At 44.1% G+C, this 27,299-nt stretch overlaps 1 protein-coding gene across 4 annotated transcripts in view; it reads left to right on the forward strand.

The window, feature by feature from the left end:
- Positions 1–494: 494 nt before the first annotated feature.
- SYT16 (synaptotagmin 16) overlaps positions 495–27,299 on the forward strand; it is a 63,210-nt gene continuing 36,405 nt past the window's right edge. The window contains exons 1-3 of one of the 4 annotated variants that reach the window (XM_068192160.1): positions 495–847; positions 13,113–13,259; positions 23,820–24,356. In XM_068192160.1, the coding sequence (XP_068048261.1) occupies positions 23,891–24,356 (466 nt within the window). In that variant the 5' untranslated portion in view covers positions 495–847; positions 13,113–13,259; positions 23,820–23,890. Of the gene's footprint in view, positions 848–13,083; positions 13,260–23,819; positions 24,447–26,927; positions 27,054–27,299 lie in introns of those variants that run through there. The other 3 variants (XM_068192159.1, XM_068192163.1, XM_068192162.1) reach the window with 3 other exon arrangements.

Genomic DNA, 27,299 nt, shown 5'->3' on the forward strand with positions numbered 1-27,299 from the left:
GGGATCAGTGCTGTGCTTACACCTTTTGCTCTAAAAACAGCTTTTACCTCTGTGTAAAAACCCATTGGGAAGCTGCCAGCACAGTTTTGCTCTTCCAACCTGGGATGCCTCAGAGATGGAGCAGGGCCTGGCCCCAGGGTGAGCAGAGTTCAGGGAAGTGATGACTGGCTGAGCATGGCAAGTGCAAGGGGCAGGCTGCTCCCTTTGCTTTAGATGAATGATCCTTAATTTACCCTTTTACTGCAAATCTGTGGGAATCCAGGATGGGAAAGGTACATTTCCAAAGTGGATCCAAAATACTTATTACCAGACTGGGAATATAAGCCAAGTAATAAATGATATCTCCGTACAGGAGAGAAAATAATTTACAATTTCCAATTTCCTGATACATGAATAACAATTTTTTAGGCAATTTTTCAGCAAGATAATTGTTTGACTAAAGACCTAGCACTCATAAGGTGAGAGAAGTAGGAAAGGTGAGGCGGTAATATTTAAATATCTCCTTTAGGAAGTGGCATAGGCTGCTTTATCTCATTTCCCTGGCTCACATTCCTTTGGTGGCTGTCACATGTTTGCCAACCAGCAGTGTTCCTTCTTCCTTGGGATGTTAAATCAACAAGCACATGCAGAGAAAAGGGCAAGAACACCAGCACCACTCCTGTTTCTCCAACTCAGGACTGTGCCTCTCTTCAGCTTTGCCCAGCTCATGTGAGTACTACAGATTCTAAGGATTTAGCAGACTGTCCCAGGAAAAAGACTTTTCTCATAAACAACACATTTCAAAGCTTTCTTGGGAAATTCCATTTCTGGTTAGACTCATCTTGCTGCTTTATGTAAGTGTGATTAGGTAAGTCTTGTGTCTGGAATGCTTTGGGGCTATTTCTTGGTGAGAAGATAGCTTCCCTAGTTTGTTACTTTCAAGACAATTACAGTTTGAAAAGAAAATCCTATGCTACCCTCGCTTCTAACTTTGGATTTGCATGCTGCTTTGGTTTTCTTAAAATACAAAGATCTTGGAAATTGCAAGGAATTAAATAGGAGTAAGCCTTTTCTTCTGTTTTCTACTTTGACATTATTCTGTTTCCTGCTGTCATTCCAGATTTTATTTTAAGGCAGTAGTAGACTGTAATTCTAGATTCATAATGAGTAACAAAAGTGCAAAGTATTTGCATTCCTGTTAAGCAGAGGGCACATCTGATTACTGTGCAAGGGAAGCCATGGGTGCTTGCAGGTGTTTGGGACTGAGACAGGTTCAAAGCAAAAAAGGAACTTAATGTAGCATGGTGCCTGCGGGAGAAAACAGCTGAAGGGATCCCAATAAAATAGTAAATGCATGCCATAGCTTGGCTCAGTGTGTCTGAAAATATCCCAGGAGCAGGCTGCACTTTATTCTTGTGATCCTTTATGTCAAGTTTTTTGCAGAGTGTGTGTGTGGATGTTTGCTCACATTGGCTGGGCTGGAGTGTTGGTGCTGCAGAAGCCCTTGGAGTGCACAGAATCTATTTTAGTCCATCTCCATTGCATCTGTTCTGGCTAAGAGTTGCCTCTATCTGCCTCCCCTCTTCCCTTCTCCTTGCTCTCCATTTATCCCTGAGAACAGTTGCACATCACAGCTTTTGCTTGAAAGAAACTCTGGGTATATGCTTTGAAACCTGTTAATGCAAATGAATTCTCTGAAACGTCTTTGTGGCTGCTTGCATCTGGAGAAGGCCCTTCCATCTGGAGAAGGCCCTTCCCCAGGTTTTGAAGTGCTGGGGTCCTGCCCTGCATGTTGTTTTTACAAGGGTATTATGGAGGGTGACTTACAACAGTTGTTTTCTCTGAGATCATTTCTGCTCCCCATTAAATCAGTGACCACTCTCCTTTTGATTTTCCATGTCCTGTAGAGATAGACATTTCATGCATAAATACCAGGGTTCATCTTTCATTCAGTTTGGCTGAGCTTTTCAGTTTTTGGCTGAACTCGGGTTCAGTAAAGCTGAGGAGTGCCTGGACTAGAAGAAGCTGTGATGTAGGAAAGAATAAACTGGGAAAGCACACATAGGGATTGAGCTGCTCTGGCCATTTAAAAAGAGCTCTGCTTCCCTCATGCCTGCAGGATTTCATTGCCTCTCCTTTATCACAGAACCCTGGGTTGGCTGAGCAATGACTTCAGTTCTTTCCTTTCTCCATGCAGCCCCAGTAACTGGTTAACTGCTTTATACCTGTGTGGAGAGAGAAATATGAGAAATATTCCCAGGGCCATGGTAAAAGGTGGCAGTAATTGCTCAGCTCTTCACTGAATTGAATATATGACTCTAGAAACTGTTGATATTTTTCCCTCACACAAGCATTTGTTTAATGTCTTTTGTTATTGTTAGAACATATTTTCTCAGGGCATAGGTCACTTGGTCAATACCAGAGGCCTAGAAGTCTTCCACAACACCTTCTGTCTTTGATATCACTCCCTGCTTTATGAGCAGCAGCCTTCTGCTTCAGGCCTCCCTGTTAAATGCCAACGATTCCTCCATCCTGCTCCTCAAAAGCCATAGCCTGAGGCTGGTGGCTAGGTCCCAGGAAGCTGTGGTGGGGCAGCTTCTCCTGTGCAGACATCCTCTGTACCAGCTCAAAAACCATCTGAGGATCCCTCCTGCCAATTGTAGCTATACCAGAAGTTAATTTGGCAGCGAATAACCTGTGTGGAATGAACCTCCATGCAGGATCTGTGGCATTTGGGTTTGGAGAGTTGTGGATTAGTGTCCTCTGAGATGCTGTAAAGAATGATCCAGGAAGGAAAAGAGAACCTGAATGCCAAAGCTACCTCTGCTGTTCAAACACCCTGGTTTCTTTTGGCAATTGCATGGAAAGTTCACAGTCAGGGCCATCTTTGGTGATGTAGCTTTGGTGGTTGTTAGATGGAAACTGGTGGTTGTTCATGGATGTGAATCTCATCACCACCACGCAGAATTTCATGTCTCAGCAGCAGCAGTAGGACTGTAGAACACTCCTCTCTCCCCCCTGCTGCTCATGCCTCTTTTTGTGTCCCCCTGGCTTGCTAAATGCCAGACTGATCTTCTAGATTTGTGGCTGGGCTTAAATGCAGGGTCCAGAAACCTTTGGTGGATCTTTATAAAGGTTGACCTGGCTACTCCTTTAAAAAAAAAAAAAAAAAATCAATGGCTGGTCATGCTTTCAAGACAAAATTAGCCACCAAAGCTGCCCCTTTAGCACTGCCAATTAGAAGTTTTAGGAACAAGTAGGTGTTCTGTGCTACAGTTTGACAGCAGCCCCTGATCAGGGAAGGCTGAGAGGCACATGCTTGTCTCCCTCTTTCTTTTTGGTCAGCAGTTTGCCACTGCTGCCTGGATATATTTAATGGAAGCTGAAATAGGGACAGAGCAGCTTCAGAAGGCTCCAGAGAAGTAGCACCAAGGGGGTGTGCAATGCCAATATTGGAAACTTTATTTTAATTTTCAAGGTCAGGGGGTGAGGCATGGATATTGTGAGGGTACTGCATCCTGCCAGGCTGTGCTGAGTGCAGGTGTGAGGTTGTGGTCCCTTGCCCCCTTTCTTCTTTGGTACCTGCCAGGAGATGTCAGTGCCTACACACATCCAACAAATAACAGGTCAAGGAGGAGCCAGGGCTGTGTTCAGAGGGTGCCCTGCTTTCCATTGGCACATGGCCCACTCTCCACAGATGGGGAATCATCTAAATATTAAGAGATTTGGTTTGATTAGCTAAATTCTCCTGTTGGCAGCACATTTCCAGTCCCTGGAGCAATGGAGATCAGACAGGTTGCCAAGGCAACGCACAGCCTTCAGTGAGAGGTTTACTGTGGCGTCGTCCTTGGTCAATTGATGGAGTAGGGTTTATTTAGGTCTTTGAAAAAAACCCAAAGCTGCTGTCCAGCCTTTTGCTGTGATGAGTCATTGTGCCTTGGGTCAAATTGGTGAAACTAAGAGCAAGGTTTTGTGGATGAGAAAAATAAGAACATGAGAGCATAAAGGTCCCAATTAGATTCCTCTTTGAAGCGGTGAAAGCACTTCAATTCTGAGTGGGGACAACTTGTTCTTCTTTATCCCCCCAAATAAGTGAAACAGCAACTGAGATCCTCCTTTCTCCCCCTTCTCCTCCCATTTTCTCTCTCTCCCAAATGTAAAATACTTATTTTTATTCTCTAGAGGACTCTGTGCTCACTGTTTAATTCTTGACTCATATCAGAGGTCCTTCCAGTTTGACCTTTTGTCACTGCTTTGCTTGTTGCTCTCTGCTCCCTTATCTGTTAAAGAAGCCCTGGTAAATTCAGCTTATAAAAGTTTCCATTTTACATTATTCCTCCCTTTGTATCAACTGGGAGATGAAAATCTCATCAAGTCACTGTGTCTCCTGTTGCCTCTTAATTGATCTGGATCCCAAATCAGGGAGTGCATGGGGACAGGAGCATCTCTCACTGCGACTGTTCCCTGGATTTACTCACACAGCAGAATTGTGCCAATGGTGGGCACAGCCACCTCTGAAATTTTGAAAAGGACCTGATTCAATGTTCTCACAAGCCAAGGAGGGAAGTGCCATTGTGCTGAGTGTCAGGCCTCAATTTACTAAATTAGTAAAGGTTTCTGTTTTAAAATAATTCTGGCAGAGATAGGAAAGACTCCAAGGCTACAAGGACAGCATGAGCACAGGGAGCTAAAGGTGGTTATATAGGAGACGTCCATCAGAGTGCCCCTTTTTGTTTCTCTCACTGTTGAGATGAATGTGAGTTATTCTCACCAGTGGATACCCTGTTAGTAGTTCAGGGAGAAATCACTGTACTAGCAAGATTTGCAAAGAGTCACTGCATGGTTTAACGTGGGGAGCCAGGCTGGCATTTTCTGAACATGCAGGTGCTGTTCTCTTTTGAGTGTGGACCTCAGCTGGTGTCATGTAGCATAGGGAGAAGAGAAGGAATTGAAAAATAACTCTAGACACTGCTTGCTGTGAGAGAAATTCTGACCTTCTCTACAATAAAACCGAGGCATGAACTTTATAGACAGTGACTTGTATGTGAAAGGGAAAAATTCTAAAGGGTAGAGGAATTCTGCATTGGTATCCTTATTTATTTATCCTTTTTGAGAGCATGGCAGCTGATAGATGTGTCACTGTGGTGCTGCACAGTTATCTTCTTTCCCTGTCTCAAAATACTGCATTAGTGATACCATGGCAACAAAGAAGTTGTCTTAAAGAAAAGGAAAAAAAAATAGCATGACTTCAGTGTTCAAGAAAGGTGGCAGACTGACAGCCCTAGTCTTCCCTTTCTACCAGTAAGGCAGTGTTGGTGTCAGCTATGACAAAAGGTATCAGATTATGATCTCTGTGTTGTACTGTGACTGAAAACAAACTTGGGACACAATCAAAGACAAACCTACTACAGGGAGAGCAGTCTGAGAACCTTCTGAGAAAAGGTGCTCTTGTTGGACAATTAAATTCTGTTTAAATTATAAATTTTCCTAAGAAGTGCATCACCTTGAAAAAACTTTTTCTTAGACCCAGGTTGTGTCCTCTTTCAGGATGGAATTCTTCTCTGAGCAGTCTGTGAGAAAAAACAGCCTGTCCCCTGATACTGTGGTAGTTTTTTCCAGAGGCTGGAAAGTCAAAGGATATGTGGAAGGGGCAAGTGGAGACCTCTGTACTGTTTGATTTATTTGGATTTGAGTACATCTCTTATCTCTAACATGAGAGCCCTAAGCAGCAGGAGATTGGCTTTTAGGGACTGGATTCTTTCATTTGCTCTAATTCAAGTTGTATTTATCATTATCACTACAGCCAATTTCTTGCTTTTCTATGTCTTAGGTGAAAGCTTCGACCTCCAAGATAGCTCACTGCTTTGTGTGAGAGCTGGTTTTACAATGGAAAATAGTTCCAGAGTGCAAAATGGAGAATTTTGGCATAGCTCAGAAATTAGAGTGAATGTTGAGATGGAGAAGAAATGGCAGAGCAAACTTTTGGGTATGAGGCCATCGCTTGTGGGCTGGGAAAGTAATTTTCTACCTGGTTCTAATTTTTCTTCCCTGGTCTGGAGAAGAACTGAGATGAACAGTTGTGAGGCTGCAGGTTTCACTTTGATTACCTCAGCTGTGGGCCCAGCCCTGGGAACAATCCTGGCAGGGACCTTGGGCCGAGAGGACCAAGGCCTGGATGGGTGTGAGGTTCCTCATGCCATCCCCATCGAATCTGTCCAGCCCTGACATGGAGGGGCCCAGCTTTCAGCTCATGAATGACAATTCAGGTCCTGTGCAGCTCAAATTCTCAGTCTCCCTGGCCCTGTTAACTTCAAATAAATTTAAATACTGTGCTGAACTAGAGCCATTTTTATGGTTATTACTAAAACTGATGGTAGAACCTCTGGATCACCCTTGCGAGTGACCTCCACCAGACAGTGTGGACTCTCCCTGTCCATCAGGACACATTTCTGTTCCCTTCTTCCATCTGTGTTTGTGGTGTCTTGGCTTACAGATGGAGGAATGAGGAGAGAGCCAGGACTCTTCAGGATGCAGAACTTCACGTGTCATTGTTTGCTGAGGCTGTGTACTTGCTGTGGACTTGAACTAGTGCTCCACACTCATTTGAAACACATCCAGCAAAACGAATACTTCATCTTTTCTGGCTGAAAAGTGCCTTTTGTTGAAGGCAGAATGTTTCACAGAACCCTGTGTACTCAGTTACAAGTGTCATCAAGAGCACTGCTCAAGGCCAGGATGGGTTTTTTGCTGCTGGGAAAAGAGTGCTGCCACAGGGTCGTAGGTAGCAGAACACAGAGCAGCCTTTGTCAGGTGGAAAAACTGGCCTCAGGGAAAGCCCTTTTGAAATTTGGCCTGTGGCTCTCACAGGTTGGCTGCTGGGTGCTTTGAGGTTTGCCCACCCAGTGTCTATGTCTTGGTCATTTATCTCTAGCAGGTTCTAAGTGAAATCCAGACTGCATGCTAAGGATTCAAGTCTGAGTCTGGTTTTTATGAGTAGGCTGAGAAAAATCAAATCTGCTACTACTTCTGGCCCCGTACAGGCTGCACAGTGAGCCAAGCTGAGCCTGAAGGACAGAGGCTGCCCTCCTCTAGTCCTGCACCTTAGACATGGTACTGAGAAAGGGAAAATGTGGGTTTAAGGGAGAATTCATCTCAGGCCTTCCATTTCTGAGGGGAGAGCACTTGCTAAACACCACTGCCTCTGTGTCTCCTGTTGTGCCTGACGTGCCTTAAATTCAGTGTGGCCTGAAGGTTTTGAGCATCTCTACTGGACTGCATCTCTTAGAGAATCAGAGGATGCAGCTCCCCAGTTTTGGGGGAAAAAATGCCAATTCTGTGGCTTTTGTGTGACCCAGTGTGACTGAGGAGAGATGCCTGGAGTCCTGTGACTGTCACCGTGATGTCCTCTCTAGATGAAGCCTCAGCTTTGGGGTGAAACATGAGGTAATTCTAAGCACTGAAATGTTGGCGTAGGTGGATGTAACTTTTCTTGATTCCTCTTTTGGATCTAACTTCCACCCTTTGGAGCTGTGCCTGTGCCATGGCTCCTGTTCTGTGGAGCAGTTGTATTAGTGTTTCCCTGCCTCAGAGACCTGCTGGGGGGATAAATGCATTGAAGCCTGCAAGGTGTTTGGGTGGCTCTGTGGGTGGTAGAAGAGAGGGAAATGAAGTTGGTTTACTGTCTCTGAGACCTCTGAAATTGCATGTCTATGTCAGAGGCCATAAGGGCAGCCTAAACCTTTGAAGATGACCTGAAAATACATCAGCAGCAGCTATAAGTGGGCCCATTCCTCCACCCTTTGATCAGACAAAATTGGCAGTCAAAGTAAATAGAGGTATAGTCAGGTCATAAGTGCCTTTCTGTTCTTCATATTCCTTATATAAAAGGGCTGGAGAACCTCCTCATTCTTGCTATCTGTAAATCAGTACATAAAAATAAAGTGTGTGAAACCCAGCCTATATGCAGGGCAAGTCCTCCTGCCTTGGATGGGAATTTCACTCCTGCCACAGCACCGAATGTGGTCTGATTGCATTTCTGATAATGTATTTGTGGATCACCTTGAGGAGAAGAGGGGGAGTTATACAACTGTTCCCTCACAGTGCTGTTGGAAAGGGTCTGGCTTTGTCTCCTTTGAAATAGATATCAGGAGAGAGCTGCAATCCTGTGAAAACACACATTTATTTCTGAAGTGTTTGTGTATTGTGTGTGTGGTGCACATGAATAGAATTGCCACCTGTCCAAGGCTGATAAGGACAAGCAGTGGTCATGTTTTTGCAGTTTGCTCTATGAAGAATTGGCACCTACAGCTTCCCTCAGTCTGGGTTTATGAAATGCTGCATGCAAGGAGTTGCTTCACCATTTGTGGCACTTTCTGACTTTGCATAGATGAGGATTTGCTGAAGATTTTTCTATAATGGATACAGTGTTAGCCATGGCTTCTGAAAACCCCTTACCTTTTTCTTCTGTCCTGCTGTCTCAGAAAGATCCCATTAGTTATCCTGTTCCTTTAGGATCCACATATGGCACTGCTTTCCTTGATAACCTTGGCCTCAGCTTGTGGGTGGGCAAAGTGACAAGATTCTGATACCCACGTGCTTTGGACACTGAGTAGAGGAAGTGACTGAGAAAGCTGCTTGGTGTTTCCATTGCACCCAGCAGGGAACTTGCCCTTGCAGTGGGGCTGCTGCCATCATTCCATCCCACATAATTTCCCTTCAGTATTTGCTGAGCCTTGCCAAGCACAACGATGGACTCCTGGGCTTTGCTGTGACACTGCTGATAGGGATGAAGATATGTAGATATGCAAGTAGGTGGAAACTCTCTAATACATCATAATAGTAATAATAATAATGTACACTTGTACTGCCTTGCAGCTTTTGCTGGAACTTCTGCCCACGCACCAGCCTACTTGGTTCACAATGCAGTGTGCATGCTAGACAATTAGTGGCTGATAATGAAAAATGTCATGGGAACCAGCAGGAAAATCATAGCTTACTCCAAATATATAATGAAATGCAATTAGCACAGACAGCAAAACAGACAATTTATGGTTTCTTTTATTTTTCGTAATTAAAAAGTACCAGTAAACATTCCTTTTTCAGGAAGTTTGCTATCAAATGAAATTAAAGAACTATTGTCTGGAATAGTATTTTATGCAGAATTTAACCCTTGTGCAGCAGAATGGATTAAGATCTTGCTACTTGCAGGTTCTCCAAGTGAATCTACTATGGATCTTCTTGTGTTCATTCTCCCGGCCCTGGTCCATCAGGAGGGGACAGGTCTTGGTTGTAGGATTGCTGTGAAACCAGCCACAAGCCCAAAACCTAGCTGGATTCCATGCATGAAACACTGTGGCCAGCACTTCTCTCTTGTTCTTCTGGACAGGCTCTCCCTGAAGTCATCTTGTAGTGTGGATGTGGCTTTGAGGAGAGGTTGGAGCAGGAACAGCATTATGATGCCTTGTGCTCCCTATGTCCTCTCTCAGATTTTTACTGTTGACTTCACCTCCATTTCTGATCTCTTTTCTACCTCAGGGACCTTTACACTGCACCTCTGGTTTGCTCTTGAGCAGTGGGCAAGGAGTGTGTGACCCTCAACCTGCCAGGAGCACAAACACCATTTCTTGCTTTGTGCTCTCAACCAGAGCAGCAGAATGAGTGGACCCACTGTGGCCCTGCACAAAGGTGTCTATGGCATTCATTTCTTGGCTTAAAAATGGATAAATGGGAGAGGATCCTGGCTGAATGGTTATTTCCCAAAGCATGTGGTGGTCAGCACCTCCCAGGGTTTGGACCAAGAGCTGAATGCCTTACTATGTCACATTTTCTCACTCCAGGCACAGTCTGTAATCCATTGGTGTGGGGATGGACATTTTACCTGTGAAAATTCCAGCAATGTGACACATTCTGGCAATGCTGCAGCACAAGGGATGTCTGTGCATTTCTGCTACTTTTCCTCCTCAGCATCTCTCAGGCCCAGATAGCCACCACAAGCCACAACAGTGCTCTGCTCCAAATCAGTTTCACAGCCATTTCCCAGGCACAGCCTTAGTTTGGAGTTTCAAATCTGCAGAGAAAGCGCTCCAGCTGAGGGTTGGGAAGAGAGCTGGGAGGTATGATCAGGACTGTAGGCAGGTGCAGGATGTTTTTCTCTTGATGATGGAGATGCAAATTGCCAGCCTGCCCCCTCTCCAGAGGGATTTGAGCTTCCAGCTGGAGCCAGCTGCAGTGTGTGAGGCAGTGCCCAGGTGCAAACCCAGCCCTCCCTCACAGACATTGAAGCACAAACTTCTGGTATCTGGCACGAATGTTGTGGTTGAGAAAAGAGGAAATCTGTGCATAAGGCCACATGAGCTGTGTTGCCTTGCTCTGTAGAAGTCTCAGTCACCTCCTTGCATTTGGACAGACTGTCTGGGAAGGATAGATAGGAGAGCTGCTCAGTGCCCATATTGAAGGGAGGTGAGGGATCTGAGGCCTTGCAGGTCTTTTCCATGCAGGAAGAGTACATGCAGTCCCTTCCTGCCTATGCTCCCAAAAACTCTGCCTCTGTGTGGATGGTTTTTAGTACTTGGCTTTGAAAACTTCCTCCTGGAAGTTGATGCTGGACCTTTGGTGAGCTCTGATAGGTGGTGCCTTTTACATTTTTGCCCCAGGCAGTAGGGGAAGCCAGAAGAGTTGTCCCAGATCCTATGTCACGGAGCTACTACTTTCTTGTTCCCCTGTATCTGACCAGGAAACAAGGATTAGAAGCGCAATAACGCTGTTGTGCCAGTCTGAGTTACTTTAGAGCAAATATCTAGCAGGTGATCATTTGTCTCAAGCTTTCCTTCAGGATGCCTCTCCGGTCAAAGATCTGCTTTTTCTTCTGTGGTTTTGCAAGGTACTTGAAGGTCTGTTGGGGCCAAGGGGCACTTTGAGGATTTTCTCTAGCTGGGGCTTGTGTAGCATTTCAGAGCATGTGTTAAATAATTTGTATTTAAAGATACGGGTGGCTGGCTTGTGCCCTGTCTGAGAAGGGGAAACCCTGCTGTCTCCTTGGCTCACTGAGATATTTATGAAATAAAATAAATGCTAACACTGGTGTCCTTGCTGCAGACATCCTCTTGTGTGCTGAGATGTGGTGATCCCATGTGTTTTATATATAAGGTAGAGCATTATCCTTTTTCCTACTTTTCTATGCTCAAGAACAGGGCAAGTCCATGATGGGATGCAGCCAGACTCTCATGTATATTCTGGGGTTATGGCTACTTTGATTTATACTCATCTCCTTTGATTTATCCTTGGCACCAGCAGCCTGGTGGTGACTTCAGCAGCTGAAAATAGCCAGAGTCGATGTCTCACTCAGCCACTCTCACATTCCCAGCCCTGCTCCCTGGCTTGAGGTGTGAGGGGAAAATGGGTCTGGGATGTGCTGGCCAAATTATCTAGGGAAATTGTGGCACCAAATGCAGTGCTGGCAGGCTCAAGGAGAGGTTGGATGGGGCTCTGAGCATCCTAGGGGAAGGTGTCCCTGTCCATATTGGGACGATTGGAACTAGATGGTCTTTAAAGTGCCTTCCAACCCAAACCATTCTGTGATTCTGTGAATTGTCTGTGCCCATGCAGAGCAGAGCAAGGGAAGTGTAGACTCCACCTTGTTGTCATTTCAGCTGCTTGATTCAGCGCATATTTCTGTTCCTTCCTCAGGCTGGGATGAGGAAGGTCAGAGCCACCTCCAGAGTTTGTGTAACACATGTTCCTCTGGGTTCAGTCCCAACCACTTGTTTGTTTTGCGTGTGGGCTGCTGCTATGCATTGGTGATTTTTGCTTCCAGTTGAGACATATTGGCTTGTATTAATTTAAGTTTTTAAAATCTGCTTGGTAGCAGTCATACAGTGCATTATCAAGGCTGTAACTGGGGTCAGTGTAGCTTTTCTAGCCCAAGTCTTTTGCTGAGTCAAGTCTTATAAATTTCCTGTTGGATTTTCCACAGGCAGGGCTCTGTTTACATCCTTTCATCCTGCTTATCTCATCTGTGAACTGCAGCTTTGTAATCACAGGCATCCCTGGTGTGCCACTGATGCTGCTGATGTTTCATTTTTATGGGGTCTTTGACTGGAATTGAGCAGCTGAACTTCACCCCTTCTTGGTGAAGTAATTACCAGAATAACAAACCAATTTTTTTTTTGCAGATGACACTGAAAGTTTTTGACATGTGCGCCCTTGCCACCCACATCAAGTGATGTATGTAGTGTTTGTCCTTTGTTTTGGCATTTTGATATGTGTGAGAGAGGTGAAATAGCTTTAAAAGCTTTTTGCTGGCGCCTGTGGTTTGTTGCAGACCCAGTGGTACAGGCAGAACATGATAAATTGGAACCAGACTGTTTCTGTACAGTTTGACACAGGGATGTTGATGTACAGAGCTGGGACATCTGCTACTGCAAACCACTGTGCTCATCACCTGTGGCCAAACCTGACACCCAAGGAGCTAAACTGAATTGCCTGAGCTGGGGGCTGATGATTTTTTTCCCCCAGAAAATAATGGTAATTATGTGGTACAGTAATATACTCCTTACTTAAGGGTGAAGCAGCTGTTGAATGAGGATCATAGACTATACATTAACCTGGTTCTTAGTAAATGTAATGAAGTTAGTGAGTACCATTATGTGTAATCTGATTGTTTCAAAGAAAATACATAAATTGCAAAGGAGGTGTTGGGGCCTTAATGACCAACCACCCTTTCTTGGCTGGATCCTTGTTGTAGGATGGATCCCTGTAGTACAGATGGAGAGTGTCTCTCTTGGAGCTGGTGGAATTCTGCATTCCTACAAAACTTTATTAAAATCAGTTGGTGTCTTTCCTCTGTTGGCATTCATCCTGTGACAGAAATGAAGACCTTAATTGGAACCAAGTCTGTGCGATGTACATCCTTAGCAGATCAGATCAGTGTGTTAAATTAATGTTATATCCAAGCCCAAATTCTGCTGAATTTCAGTTCCATTTCTTCTGTGGAGAGGATGGGGAAGCAGAGCCATGGATGCAGCTGTGCTTAAACCACATCTTTCCCTAGGCAGTTTGTCCTGGTTGTGCCGATGATTTATTTTTTAACTTTCTGTTCTTAGTTACTCCTGGCGCCGCTGGATTTTTGTCTGCAGTTGGAGCCTTCATTATCCTCCCTGCAGTCCTGTTTCACTTCATCAACAAGAAGCTCTTCTGTGAGGAGAGAGGTGGGCTCCCATGCCTGGAACAACGAGGGTGAAGAAATCACTCCAAAGAAAAGTCCGGAGCTCATGAAGGCCTTGGTGAGTGTCACAGAATTACACTGCCTTTGATGTACAGAGTCTTCTGGAGACTTTGATTGCTGGGAGGAAAGACACAGGCCCACTTGCTGTTTCTCAGGTTGTTTGTGTGGAAAACACTGGGGTTTTGGGTAATAACCACCCAAATTTGATCATAAGGATATGCAACTACTACCGTGTTCCCATTATCTTTGTTGTCTGGAGTAATGTCTTGAAAAATGAAAGTCAACACTGGAAGAAGCCCACTCCCTGCTCTGTTGTGGGAGTGTTTTGTTTATCCAGTGAGGTGCAAAATGTGAGTGTTTCTGAGTAACAACTGTGCCTTTCTGCTCATAAAGGATATGTCTATCTTGGTTTCCTTGTAGTTGCTATTACATGCTCCTTCATGTGTTCTGGAAATGTTATGTCTTGGGTAAACCCGTAAGTCCTGGAGTCAAAACAGCTGGGAATTTTACTATGTTAGAAAAAGAACATTTTAATTTTTCTCAGCCATCAAAAATGCATCTGTTCTGGTAATGGTGGTCACTGTGAATTTGGTAATTTCCTCCTGTATTTGTTTGTAAATTTGCACGTCAGAAGTGTATAATCACTGAGATAGTCAGCTAAGAGGCCTCAGAAGTCTCTCAACTGAAAGGTCTGCTTCTCAATGATTCTGTCTTAAATCTAATGGCAGAAGAGCACAATCCCAAAACATAGAGCTCATACAAGGTTGCTTTGTTGTTCCTTTTGCCTTGTGCCTCAGTGTGGCTGAGGACATGATCTGGTCGTACTTTGAGACCCCAGGACTCATGGACAGTAGAAGCCTTGGATGCCATCTGTGGTAGGAACTCAGTGGGACTAATTCTTGCTAAATTCATTAGTAAGCCAGGGACAGGCACCGAAAAGGTACAAGTACAAATGGTAATTGAAATGATTCCCACCCACACCCCTTTCGACTGAAAGGCCTAACTTCAGTGTTTCTAAACAAAGACTATGGGGTTTTTTTATAAGTTTCCTTCATCGATATTACTTTTAAGTCTTTTTCCCCTTCTCTTCTCCTCCCATCAAGTGGTGTAAAAATGAGGCTTTTATTTCGGTTTTTAAGATGACACATCTCCCAGGAGCGTGTGGGTGTTGACATTCTATGGAGCTGTCACAGGCTATCATGTAAACACATATTTGCAATGCTTTTAAAAATGTGAATTATTAATAAACAGAGTGGCTTGCTTTTTTTTTTTTTTTTGTGTTTGTTGCTTCCAGGTTTTGAAGGACAAGCTTCCCAGCTGACACTCTCAACGGCAATTTTCATTTCAGACTAAATCTCATGTGTCTGAGTGATAAACCTTTGAAAACATGGGCTTATAATGGAAACACTAAGTCAACTTTAACTACAGCTGTGCCATGCAAGAAAAATACCACGTACCTTAATGAGGTGCTAAATCTGATACGGCAGAGGAATGTGTTGTAATCATTAATTACAATGGAAGCTTAAAGCTGGAGTCTGCCTTTTCCGTTCAAATAAAATTGGCTTGGCGAGTTGGAGCTGAGAGTTATTTAAAAATATCACCTCTATATTTAGTTTAAATTTCACCGTGGTGTCTTGGTACTTGTAAAGTCAATATGGAATCTGTGTGTAGGAAATGCCAATGCTTTTAAAGGACAGCAGCATGAGGGAATATATTAAACCCTGGGCTAACTCAGTGTGTCATATGGCGAATGTAGAAACCTGGAGGCTGAGCTTGGGCAGGGAAGCCAGGGAAGGCTGTTTCCAGCACCGTGAGGGAGCTCTCCCAAGAGGAGTGTTGACAAGCAAGAATTTGCTTTGAATTTGGAATATGGCTTTGGTGGGTAGGAAGGAGCAGGATGGGGGATCATTTGCAACATGCAGTTCATTGGTTAGCATTCGCTTTTCCTCTTTTCAACTCTTTTCTTCTGAGCTGTGTATGTTGCAAGGGGATCCTGATTCCAAGGACTCTGGTCTTCTTTATCATGCAGCCCACTAATGGTTGCTCTTCCCAGTTCTAAGTTCTCAAATTGTGGAAAGATTTTCATTTCTCCACCTCTGGAATTAAGAGTGCTTAGAACTTATCCATCTAAATAGGAGAGAAGGCATTTTGCATGACTGTGACATCTGCTATAGGATGAACTCCCACATGCAATAGCACAGGTGAATGAAGGCTGTGGCCTGGGAAGGGGTGTATGGGTTCAGTGCATGAGCTGCCCCTCTTGCCCTTGGATCCAGCTGAGTTTTGAGTTATCTACCAGTGAAGAAGAGAGTTGGTAGAGAAACATGAGGAAATCTGTCTACTTTGCAGGTGTGCAGGGTGGCATTAAGAAAATGTACTGTAAAATGTCAGAGCCTCTTTTTTGTTGTTGTTTTTGCTTTCCTGTATAGAGCCTCACCCCAGAACAAGGCAAGTGACAGAATGAAATAGGTGGTCCCATCAACATAGCTCTAGGATACATCTGGCTGGTTTGTTCCTGATTTAATGTTAATTGCACAGTTTGTGTCTCTATGGAGGGAGAAAGATAAGGAAAAGATCATTGTGAAAATGAAGATTTCATTGAAAACCTTTTAGGAGGCTTCAGGACAAAGACTCTTAATTACTGGGACAAAATGAATGGCAGATTTTTGGTACTTTAGACTTCTATGAATCCTGTTCTTGACTGGTTCATTGATCTTAATGATGAGCCCATCTCTGGAGTAGGGATGTGCTGCCCTGGTTTCTTCTCACTCAGCTGCAGGAGTCCCTTCACTGGGAGGGCTGGAGCTTATCTGGACACAGCCAGCCTGTATTTAGGATGCACTTGGCACTGCTCAGAGCAGACTGCAAAGGCAGCGAAGCTGGTAACCCCATACCTGGTAGGAAGGTAGCACAGAGCATATCAGGCTTGCTTGGCTATGCCCAAGCATGTACAGAAGGAAGAGGTGGTGACATGAAGCAGTCCTGGTCTTTCCAGAGTGATGTAGAGCATTTATAGAGGTCATGTGCAGAACTCCTTAGTGAGGGAAAGATTAACTGCCATACCTTTAGAGTCAGCTGGAGTGGTTCTTCACAGCACTGGTGGTCTTTCAGGCACTGGGAGAGTGTGTATGGGAAATTGCCCCTTGAATCATCTCTCCACACAAGGAAGGAGGAGCTTCCCTTGAGCAGAGGCTTGAGAGAAGTCAGTGAGGTCTCATATGAGACCTTTTGATGGTTTGTGATGGTTTTTCATGGTTTGTGAGACCTTGTGATGGTTTGGTGTCCCTGTCTGTAGTGTGAATTTTGGGACCAAGAGGAGGTGGTGATGTTCCTACACACTGTGTTTATAGAGTTGGGGAGACCTTTACTTCAAAAGTTCATGCGTGAAGTGAATTTCACAGGTATTTGTGGCAATGCTGGGCAGACCTTTGTGTAAAGAGCTGTAACCAGCCATAGGCTTCAGTGCTGTGGCTCACGAGAGTGAAGGGTCCTCTTTGTTCTACTCAGCAATCTTTTCATAATGACGTCACCTGAGACTGGGAAAGAAATTGTAGCTTAGTACACTGTGCTTTATATGAAAATATTCCAGTTGTGCCTTGCCTTGAACACTTGTTAAAGATGTATTCTTAATGTGTGAAAACAACATAAATATGATGAGGTTTGAAGAAGAGGTTTTTTTCCACTTTTCCTTCTGTTTTATCAGCCTCAAGAGCACTTTCAGTTCATGTTCTCAAGCTGTTCTGCACAGCCACTGTTCCAGCTTCTAGGGCTAGCTGCACACTTAAAATAAATAAATGGAGATGCAGTTCTTATATAAACCACTCATCTCCCTTAGCTGAGGCTTTAAGGAAAGCATCAACACCTCTCACCCTCACGCAGGGCTGGAATGTCAGCAGTGCTGCCTGGGTGCTGCCTTTCACTGTCAGTGCTGCCCTGGGCCCAGGCGGGCCCTGGGGACCTGTCACATGCAGTGAGTGGGACTGTCACATGCAGCACAGGCAGAGAGTCATGTTTAGAAATAAAAAACGTGGGTGAGCGTGACAGCACCAGTCTGGCTTCCTCCAAAGTTGTGGAAAACCCAGGGGTGTACTTCTCCAAAGAAATACAGCTGTGGTCCTTTAAACTCTGATGCTGAGTACCCAGTAGCTCCACTGTCCTTTGCGAGGGCAGACTGAGAGTGAGCCTGAGGTGGTTTCTATCACCCAGCTGAGGTATGTAGTTCAGATTCCTTGACCAACCTGTGGCAGGAAGGAGAGAAGGTAGTGAAAGGGAAGTTCCTCAGTGCCCACATGAAGCTGCTCTTCTAAATTGCTTTTTCTCTCAACTGCTTCAGTGGAGGCACATAGGAAAAGTGAGTGGCCATGGGACAGTGTGATTGCTGCTACTGATGCATGCCCTAGGTGTTGGAGAGCCTGGTTTGCAACAAGCTGAATTAAATGAAGAATTAGAGTAGCTGAGGGAGCAGTCCCTGAGTCAGTAGGGACAACTGCCTGCTCAGATCTGTGGCTCCAAATTCCTTTAAATCCTTTGAGTCTAGGTCTGGTTTTCCTGGTGACCCCTCAGCCTCCCAGCATTTCTGGCTGGACTGGTGGTTGACTTAGAAGTGTGAAGAGATGGAAACTATAGACTCAGTCACGTGTACACACAAAGATGGATCGCCAGGAATCATCCACTGTGTTTTTGTCTCCCAAACAGCACTGCCTGCACTGCTCTTGGTGGTCCACACAAAGCAATTCCCACAGGCTCTGAAAGGATGGAGTGTGTGCGTGGGGGAAGGAGTAACAGGAACTGGGTGACTCCTCTAAATGTTTCTAAAATAACTTCATTTTGTTAAACAGCTAGATATGCTCTCCCACTGTTAATTTCCATGCAAGTATTTGCTCTGATTGACCCTGGTTTGTTCACTTGCTGCAAACTGGGTAGCACAGTCGCAGGCAGGGTGGAGTCTATGGGATCTGCTCTAGGGAGCAGCTTTACAGCACAGGTGGGTGGGTTGGAGTGGTGGTGTAAATTGGTGTTTCTCCAGCCCTTTGAACTTGTGATTTCCTTTTGGCTATTCTGTCTTCATGCAAGCCTGGGAATGGCAGCAGCTCAATTACAGAACTTGCTGTAATTTCTGACTGCAGGTTTCTTCTTTCATTCCCCTAATCCAGTAATTACAGATGTTTCTCGGTCTTTCAGCCTGAAAGAGCACAGTTGCCACTACTAACACCACTTTTCTAATACTCCAATGATTTGTGAATTTCTTTATGCCCTTTGTGTAACCCTCGGCTGGAGAAGTATAAATGAAGTTATTCATTGCTGCTTTTTGTACAACCATTTGGCATGGAACAGTTAGGGGCTTTTTTGTGCCTCTGGTGACAAGTAGCTCTTTAAATGCAAAGGGCTTTATTTTGATTTGAAGGATGTAACTGCCTTCGGTGGAGTGACTCTGGATTTAACACCAGTGCCAAGTCAGAATCTGGCTCACCTAAATATCTAAACCAAATATTGTGGCCATGGAGGTGTTGCCATTTTCTCTCTCCTGAATTTCCCCCACGTTTTGTATTAATATTTTGGTGGCAATAATATCTATCTGTGCATTCACAAATCCTCTGCTTTCTGGGTGCCCTGGACTGACATGAGATGAACACCTCTGATTTCAGTAGTTCTTACAATCTAGGCAAAACAGAGCTATGAAGAGGTCAGCATAGAAAATCACCATCAGCTCCTCAGCCCCGCTGCTGTTGGAGCTTCTGAGCACAATATTTGAATCCTGGTCTTCCAGAAACACTTTTTTTTTTTTTTTTTTTTTTGCTTGAATTTTTCATCACATACTCTGTATGATGGAGAGACTTGGGTTTTTGAAAAAAGCTCCACAATTTTGAACGATAAATGTCACATTTGCATAATTCTTTTTTTTTTCTTCTACCTCTTTCCTCTTCTCCCCATCCCACTGAAGCAGTGAAGATCAGTAAATTTTTGCCATTGTTATTGACAAAAGGAGAGCACGAACAAAGGAATGAAAAGAAAGTAGGAGACAACGTGGGGCTAAATATCCTGATCAAAACCACTTTTGTCATTTGGGCATCAATTTTTACAACTAATTTGGCACAGCATCACTAAGCGAGCTGCCTGCAAAGACATGAGATGATTTGGGAGTAAGAAATAAGTCTGCAGGCTTCCTGTGCGTGGGCTGAGCCCCGTGCAGCCGGGTACATTGCTGTCTGCCTGAGCTCATCTTTGTTTTCTCTTCACCGTTCTGGGGCTTGCAGGACCAGTGCTCTGCAGCAGTGGGTTTATTGCTGTGTTGATTTGTAACCCGTGAATGTTTCCAATGAGATGTGTCTAATTTATTGGCATAGACCATTAGATTTTCCTTCAGTGCCCTGGAGTTTCTGATTCACCAGCTGAAAACTATTATCACAGAGCACATAATCACTTGGAAAGTGCCTCTGTCTTCTCTTTTTTTGGGTGTTAAATTTGACCACGTAAATAGCATTTTTATAGCACAAAATAGGCCAAAAAGGTACTAGATATTCTGTATTTCTGTTTTGTTTTTCCCTTAGGGAAGTTTGGTCAGTAGTGATGCTCGCAGCTGATGAGAACCTTGGGCACTGACTGTGAACTTCCCTCATAACACTTCTGCAAGAAGCTCCAACCCTCTGAACAGTTTCAAGTGCACAGGCTGGCCTTGGCACTGTGACAATTTAAGCTGGAAATACATTTTCATCATAGTAATGTTTAGTGAGAATGCAAGGGCTTTGCAAGCATCTTGTTAGATACAATTCTGGCAACTGCAAGAGGAGCAAAGAGTCCAGATTGTTCCCAAAACCAGGATAGAGGATTTCTTGGCCCAGTGTTGCTGCTGCCTGCCTTCATCTGAGTACATTTCTAATCTACCCTCTGCTATTTTATATGTGTATTTTAATTGGGTTCTAGTCTGAAAGGAGGATCAGGCTCACCACAGTTTTCAGTAGCTCAAAAAATCTTACCTTTCCAAGCCTTCCTTATTTCCCCCTTCTGTGAACAGCAAAATGGCATTGCCTTTAGCACAGATCTTTGATGTTCTGGGTATCAGCTTAGATTCACACCTTGTTTTAGGTTTTCCCCCTGAACTTGGGGCAGACCTTCATGCTTGGTCAGTCACACTGTTCTTCTTTGAGATCCACACAAATAAAGCTCCTGCTCATGGATATAATCCATTTTCAACCTGTGTTCTGCCTGTAAGGGAGGGGTTTGGTAGAAAACTTCCAAGGGCCACACAAAAAGTGAGTGAAGAAAAGGAAGTTTGTGCCTCCTACACTCTGCAACAGCTTGAATAAGGGAAATATTAAGAAAAGCACAACTGATAGCACTTTTTTAGGAACCTACCTATCAAGAAGATTGAAAGACACTTTGATAATATTACAAACCTCTGCATTGTGGTCGTGTCTGAAATTCTGGTAATAGTCTACTTTTTTTAGCAATATAGTAATTGCACCTCTCAATGGGAATGCTACTCAGGAATAATGATCTTATCAAGACAAGGGAATATAGATTGTAGTAAAGGTTATGATGGTTTCTGTGAGAGGCTTAACATTGATCCTTTTAGCTATCTGATTTTCCAGGAGAGGAAAAAAAAATCCCCTAACTACTTTGTATTTAGCATGTGATTTGGTGTGAAAATTCTTATGGGTGGTTTTAGAAGATGGAACTTGAAGTAAATTTGCTAAACTGCTTTTTTCCTCTCTCTTGTTTGATGAATACTTTATGGATTTTTTTTTCTATTTCCCACACATTTTATGCTTTTCTCAGTTCTTTTAGTTTTTTTTTTCTTCTAATGCAAGTCAAAACTGTTAGAGAAATCAAAAGTAAAAATTCGTTATGTTGAAAAGGCCACGTAGTGAAATATATCATAAACATGCTGTTAGAGCAGTGTCTCCTAATTAATGGAGAGAGCTCCTGGGAAACAGCAAGCCTGTAACACAACTCAGCCCCCTTTGATCCTCTGGTGAGTTTGTAAAATCGTTGCCCGCCTAAACTTGTCTGCATCTTGTTACACATTTTATCCATCTGTGCAAGAACAAAAATAAACCATTTATAATTCAGCTGAACTCCAGTTGTTCAGCATATCACTGACTGTGGAGTCTTTAGTAAGAGGATGGTAGAAAAAGCAAAGCAAAGGTGAAACAAAGTCAGGCACCCTGGAAAAGACATTGCTTTTGTCTCTTGAAATTATGTAGGCACTGGGTTACAGGTGTTACTGCAAAATAGTTTAGATTTTTTGGTGAAATACACATCAGTATCTGTCTATTGTCCATAAACTGCAATCCAACCACTTGTTTGGGTTCCTAGGATTCAATTAAATGTCCAGTCTTGGGTAGATTTGTGCATGTGTATACTTGTGTGTGTGTCATGTTTCCCCACCAACCTACAGGCCGCTGCTGGGTATATGAAAGTTCAAGTTCTATTTGCTGCTTCAGATAACTGTGTGACCACATGCAAGTCCTGCAGGTGGGTCTAGATCACTGCTTTACTTCTCTTGCTGAACCAAAGTCTTGCCTTGAAAACTCCCTCCATCTTTACGGTTGTGGTACCAACCTCCCTCTGTCAAGAGTCTGTGACGCAGCCAGCCGCAGCATCCAGAAGTGGGGTAGCTCTGTTGGACCAATCAGGTGTTAGCTCCAAAATCTAATAACAAGAGGAGCTAATTATTCCCCATGCAAATATCACAGGGCTGTGTTCTGTTGATTTTTAGAACAGCACTTCATTTCAGCACCCATATGTTTTATCTCCATCAGTTAACTATCACTTCTGGATGCCTGCATCCCTCTGAGGGCTCCTGCTGCCATGGATCTTGCTGCTGAGACAGAGGGAGAGCACTGTGAAGTTCTCCTTTCATCAGAAACCAGAGATTCATTTGCTCTTGCCTGTAAAAAAAAGTCAGGTTAAAAATGTATCCAGTATCAAGCACTTACCCACCAGAGTTCTTCCATGCCTGGGAGAATCTCACTGTTGAAAGTACCATCTCTTCCTAGTGACTTCTCTGGTGCTGTGATTTACCAGCAGCCAATCCACATTATGCAGCAAATGGGTTGTTCGCAGCCTGTGATCTCTTTTGGTCTATGAGAAAATCAGTTGCACAAAGCAGAGAGGCTTTGCCAAGGGCAGGGCTGGAAAGAGGAGAGTCAGTGAAGGGAACAGCTCACCTGGGAGGTGAGGCTATGGCACTGTCTGTTCCTTGCCAAAGATTTAATGTGTGGCAGGGAGCTTTACCTGGATCCCAGGGGCTGAGCTGAGGGCTGGAGGCTGCCAGATGGATTCTGGAACAGTGTGTGCCCTGAGCCCAGGGAGTTTATGACAGCCATAGCTTTTAAAATGCCTTTAGTAACCCACATTCATTTACTGCCCTTGTTAGGGCTGCAATTCTTAGCACATGCTGAAGCTGACAATAAACCTGTTGGAAGTGTCCGCAGCATAAATCAACATCACTGAACAAAATTATTTGGCACAGGTGTTTTAAGAGCTAAAGTCCTCTTAAGTCACTGATCTCATAAAAAAAGAGCTGCTCACCAAGCAAAGTGGGGTGTCCTTAGTCCATGTTCCATGTAAAGGTCCCCAACACTGAGATTCCAACTACATTTCGCTAGAGATCATTTTGCAAAGTAATACACATTGCTGCTGAGCTTATTTTCCTGCTGTTACACTGTATTTACCCTTTTATACTTTGATTGCTTTTAGACCTCCCAATTCAGCAATACATTTATATTTATTTTGAAGCTTCTTTTTAGTTGCCTTTTAGTCTAAAATCTGCACCTATTTAATTCTTTCTCCCTAAACCCATCATCCTATTTGTAGGTTTCTTCTTCTCAGAGTTCTTAAAAGAATATCTGTCTTGTGATACTGTGGGAAGATGTATATTGGGCAAAAAGGCATGCTAACTTTCTGCAAGTTATGTTTTTATTTAGAGTTTAGATGAATTTTGAGAAAGCATCATATCAAGATGACACCAGTGCTTTTGTTAAGTAGCTTCTGTTCCCAGTAATTTCATACCTATAATATTGCACCTCTTCTGTTTGGCTTTTTTTTTTTTTTCAATTTCTGTGAATGGCAAAACAGCTCTGGGCTATGGGCAGAGGGAGTTTCTTCATAGCTTTTCTGGAGCAAAGCATTTGAGATGCTTGTTTGCTGTGGCCTGGTGCTGCAAGTTTTAGGCCTGTCATTTTCATCATTCAAAACATAATTCTCCCCAAATTCTCTTCCCTTCAGTTTTCTCACCTGGTCATGCTAATGCTAAGGAAATTGGGGCCAGGAGGTTATATGAGATTTTTGATTACAAGTTGTTTTGTACCTTTTTTACCCAGGTCTGTTGACAGCTGTAACCAGAGTGTGTGCACTTCAAAAATTTACTTGTGTTCCAAGGTTCCATGTTCTTATTTTTATCTGAGGTTTAGCAATTGAATAAAAGCTTTCCAGATCTCTGCAGGAATATGTGCAATTTGTCCATCATTTCTGGATTTCTAGTGATATTCTCAATGGGTAGAAGTGTTTTTTCCATTTCCCCCTCTCAGTTCTAGTCATCTTACATAGATAGTGTGTCGACAGGTGTTGATGGACAAGAAATTTACAGTAATTTCTTGTGGTGCTTATTCTGCAGCTCCCTGAATTGTAAGTGACACGCTGGCAAAGCTGAACAACTGATCACCAGACACTGGCATAGTGTTAAACATGGCTTCTGAGGCTGCTCAGAATTTCCTCCAGCCACTGTCTTCTTGGATGTCTCAAATATACGAAGCTATCCAACAAGCAGGAGACTCCATATCTGCCTCTCTGCTGAATTTGAGTGGCGTGGGTCGTAAGCCAGAAGGAGAAAGGACCCAGGACTTGGAGAATAATGGAAGGGTTTATGAGGATTATTCTAAGGAATCAGATGATGAACAAGATCTGGACCTTTGGGATGAGGACTATTTCTATCCTAGAGAAGAGAGTTACATTGGAGGCCCTGATCTTGCATCACAAAACCTCCCTCACGGCTCTGACACGGGTCCCCAGAGGCAAAACCGGGTTAAAAACACCAGCACCTTGCCAGAGCAGTGCGTTGAAAGCAGCAGGACCTTGACAGCCAATGGATCCTACTGGATGAGTGAAGATCTCCAGCCTCTTGATCGGCTTCCTCCCATTGCTGAGGAAGAAGGTGAGCCCTCTTGGAGGATGGGAGGTCATGAGCACAGCCTCAGCTTGGGTGGCTCCTTAAACAGTGCTAATGACACGGCACGCTGTGCAGGTAAGCAGCTGGCATGCACCCTGACTGCATTTTCCAGGCCTTTCTTTTCTGCTGTTGATTTGATTTAGTTGCTAATCTGCTCAGTATGTTCTGCATTGTCTCTGTTTCCCACAGCTAAAATAAAACTCCCCAAATCCCAAAGAAAAATCTAACCTTTCCAATTCTTCCCTCGTTTGTGAGACTAATCTCATTGAAAGAATTGGAGATCTCCAGGGTGAAATGCTGTGTATTAGAAGGCAATCAGGCCCTGCTGGTGTAGCAAGGAGTGTTTTGCCTCCCTCCCTGTTTAGTTTCTGGTAGCAGGACCCTTCAAAAGGAACGTTTAGCCTTAAGCCTTTGCTTTGAGAACCATCTGCCTTTGCGTCATTGCTATTAAATATATATATATATATATGTAATCTCAAACCTTGTTTCTTTGTGCCAGGAATCTCAAGATGTTACTGTGCCATGTGCTGTGAAATACTGTGCTAAAAAGCCAGCCGTATCTCATGATTTTATGGATGAAAGGCTCCCAAATCACTTTCCTCCCCTCCCACCGCCCCCACAGGCTTTTCAAACAAGACTGAAGAGACAGCAGGCATGAGATTATGGGAAGGAGAGCTGAGGTTGATATTTTCAGTTTTAAATAGGCCTAACTATGACTTCTGATCTCTAAATGACAGCAGGACTGTTTTCAGGGGATTGTGCCCAGGAATGAGTTTCAGGCACATGACTTCTGCTCACTCAGTGTCACCACAAGTGTGGCTGGAGGTTTCCTGGGTCACAGAGGTCTGATGGAGATGTAGGTCCTGACTTCACCCAAGAAAGCTGCAATCCTGCTGACGCCATCCTTGGGTCTTGTTGGCATAAAGCTGCTCTTTACAAACATCCTAGGAATGGTGATGAGGGTGGAAAGAGGATGGGGGGACTGCGTTCTACAATACAGAGCTTATAAAGAACTGGAGACTCACTGAGGATCTACAGAATTTGGCTTCAGAAACCTAATTTTGTTTTTTAAGCAGGTTGTAAGTGCTCTTGAAAATGTCTGTTTTATTATGACCAGGAGCTTTTCTTCACTCTTAGCTTCTGGGGAAGTCTTACATATTTAGCCTTTTCTGTGCAGACTGTGGAAGATCAGCCTGTTTGTTTTCGTATTTAACAGGAATATTAGACTGAGAGGGTATAAACCTTGATGGTGCTCTTTAATGACTGTAAAATTAGCTCTTTTCTTTATTGCTGTTTCTCACTCTGCTACGGCCAGGGAGTAAATAATTAAAAAGCTCTTTTGGTCTAGCTGTTCTGCCTCCCAAACTGGGACTGCTTGTTTTGCATTCCAAATGAAAGATTGCCAGTTTTCAGATTAGAGATCTCAGACTTATATCTCTTGGAGCCCAACCCCTCCCTTCTGGTACCCCTATACATTGCCTGTGCAATATCCTGCCCCCAGGGTTTGTCCATGGGCACTGAGCCAGAGCTGCAGGGCTGGGTTTGTGTGTGTGCTTGGCTTGTGTGACCAGTGTGTGCACAGAAGCCATGGAACAGGGCACACAGTGTCCATTCAGGGAGTGCTGGGGCCGTGGATCCTCTTGGACAAGTGCTGTCCCAGGGCACAACCCTGTCTCCTGCTGAGCCTGCAGCCCTGTGCCTCGGGAGGGGCTGTTGGAGCAATTCACAGCAAATCCTGGGGCTCAGCCCGGTGCCAAAAGCATCATTCCCAGGGCAGCCTCCTGTCCCTGGCCCACAGGACCCTTGCTCACAATGGGTGGGAGGAAAGCTGGTGAGCTCTCAGGGAAATGGGGCCCAGGAATGAGCTGCTGTCCTGACCAGAGCTGTTTGTCACCTGCAGGGACCTCTGAGAAAGAGGGTTCTGAGGAGTGGGAAATGGACCAGATGGAGTTTCCTGGTGAGAGACAGTGACAGACAGATGCCAGAGTGACCCATCCCTGCAGCTCAAGGGAGGGTCCCTCTGGACATCTCTCCCAGATGAGAGCAGGTCCTGGTCAAGTTGCTCTCTCCATATTTTTTGGCTTTCCTTCTCCCTAACCTTCCTGGAGCCATTGTGGGCTGGAAGGCTGGTCCCACAGAGCTCCCAGCACCTACAGTGCTGCTTCCTGGAGCTCTCTGCTTCCACACCAAGCACTTCAGGGAGCATTGCACAGCTTTTTGCACCTTAGGGAATGTCATTCCAAATGGTCTCAGACAGACTTTAATCTTTTTATCTCTGCAATGTGCTGCACAAAGGGCCATCCAGTGGTCTCAAGACTTCATAGTCATAAAAGTTGGCTGTTGGAGGGTTAGAGGGCTGGGAACTGATACCTTTTTCTCTCAGAACTAAGTTGTATAATGGGAGAGAAAGTGCTGAACTGTGATTTGAAAATGTCTTCCACAGACCCTTTGATGTGGAAGAACTCGTTTTGCTCTTCTAAGTGAACTTTCACTTCCAAAACACACATGCTCTTTGTGTTTTATTTTTCAGCTCTTTATTTCCTCTTTTTCCTTTAGATTCATTCTCTAACATCAAGAGTGTGAACTCTTCTGATGGTAACCTAGACATGCAGAGAGGCTGTAATACCCTGGCAACTTAAAATTTCAGTCATGGATTAAAATGATCAAGAGAAGATGTTTGAGGTATCCTTATTTCTGTTAGCTTTTTGCCTAACCCTAAGTGACAATGTAAGTGACACATGGACTTGCTGGCATTTAGCAAAGCTGTTCAGTAGCATCAAAATGAGCTTTGAACATTTTTCCTTCCATTTGGCAGGTTTTCCCCCCCATTTCTGCAAAATACGTGTTTCCTGTTTATCCTTGTATTCTTTCCAGAACATTGCATCTTGACTTTATTTCACTTAATGTACCATATTTCTCTCCACAACA

The sequence above is a fragment of the Anomalospiza imberbis genome, chromosome 6 (genome assembly GCF_031753505.1).
Source record: "Anomalospiza imberbis isolate Cuckoo-Finch-1a 21T00152 chromosome 6, ASM3175350v1, whole genome shotgun sequence".
In the NCBI taxonomy this organism is placed as follows: Eukaryota; Metazoa; Chordata; class Aves; order Passeriformes; family Viduidae; genus Anomalospiza; species Anomalospiza imberbis.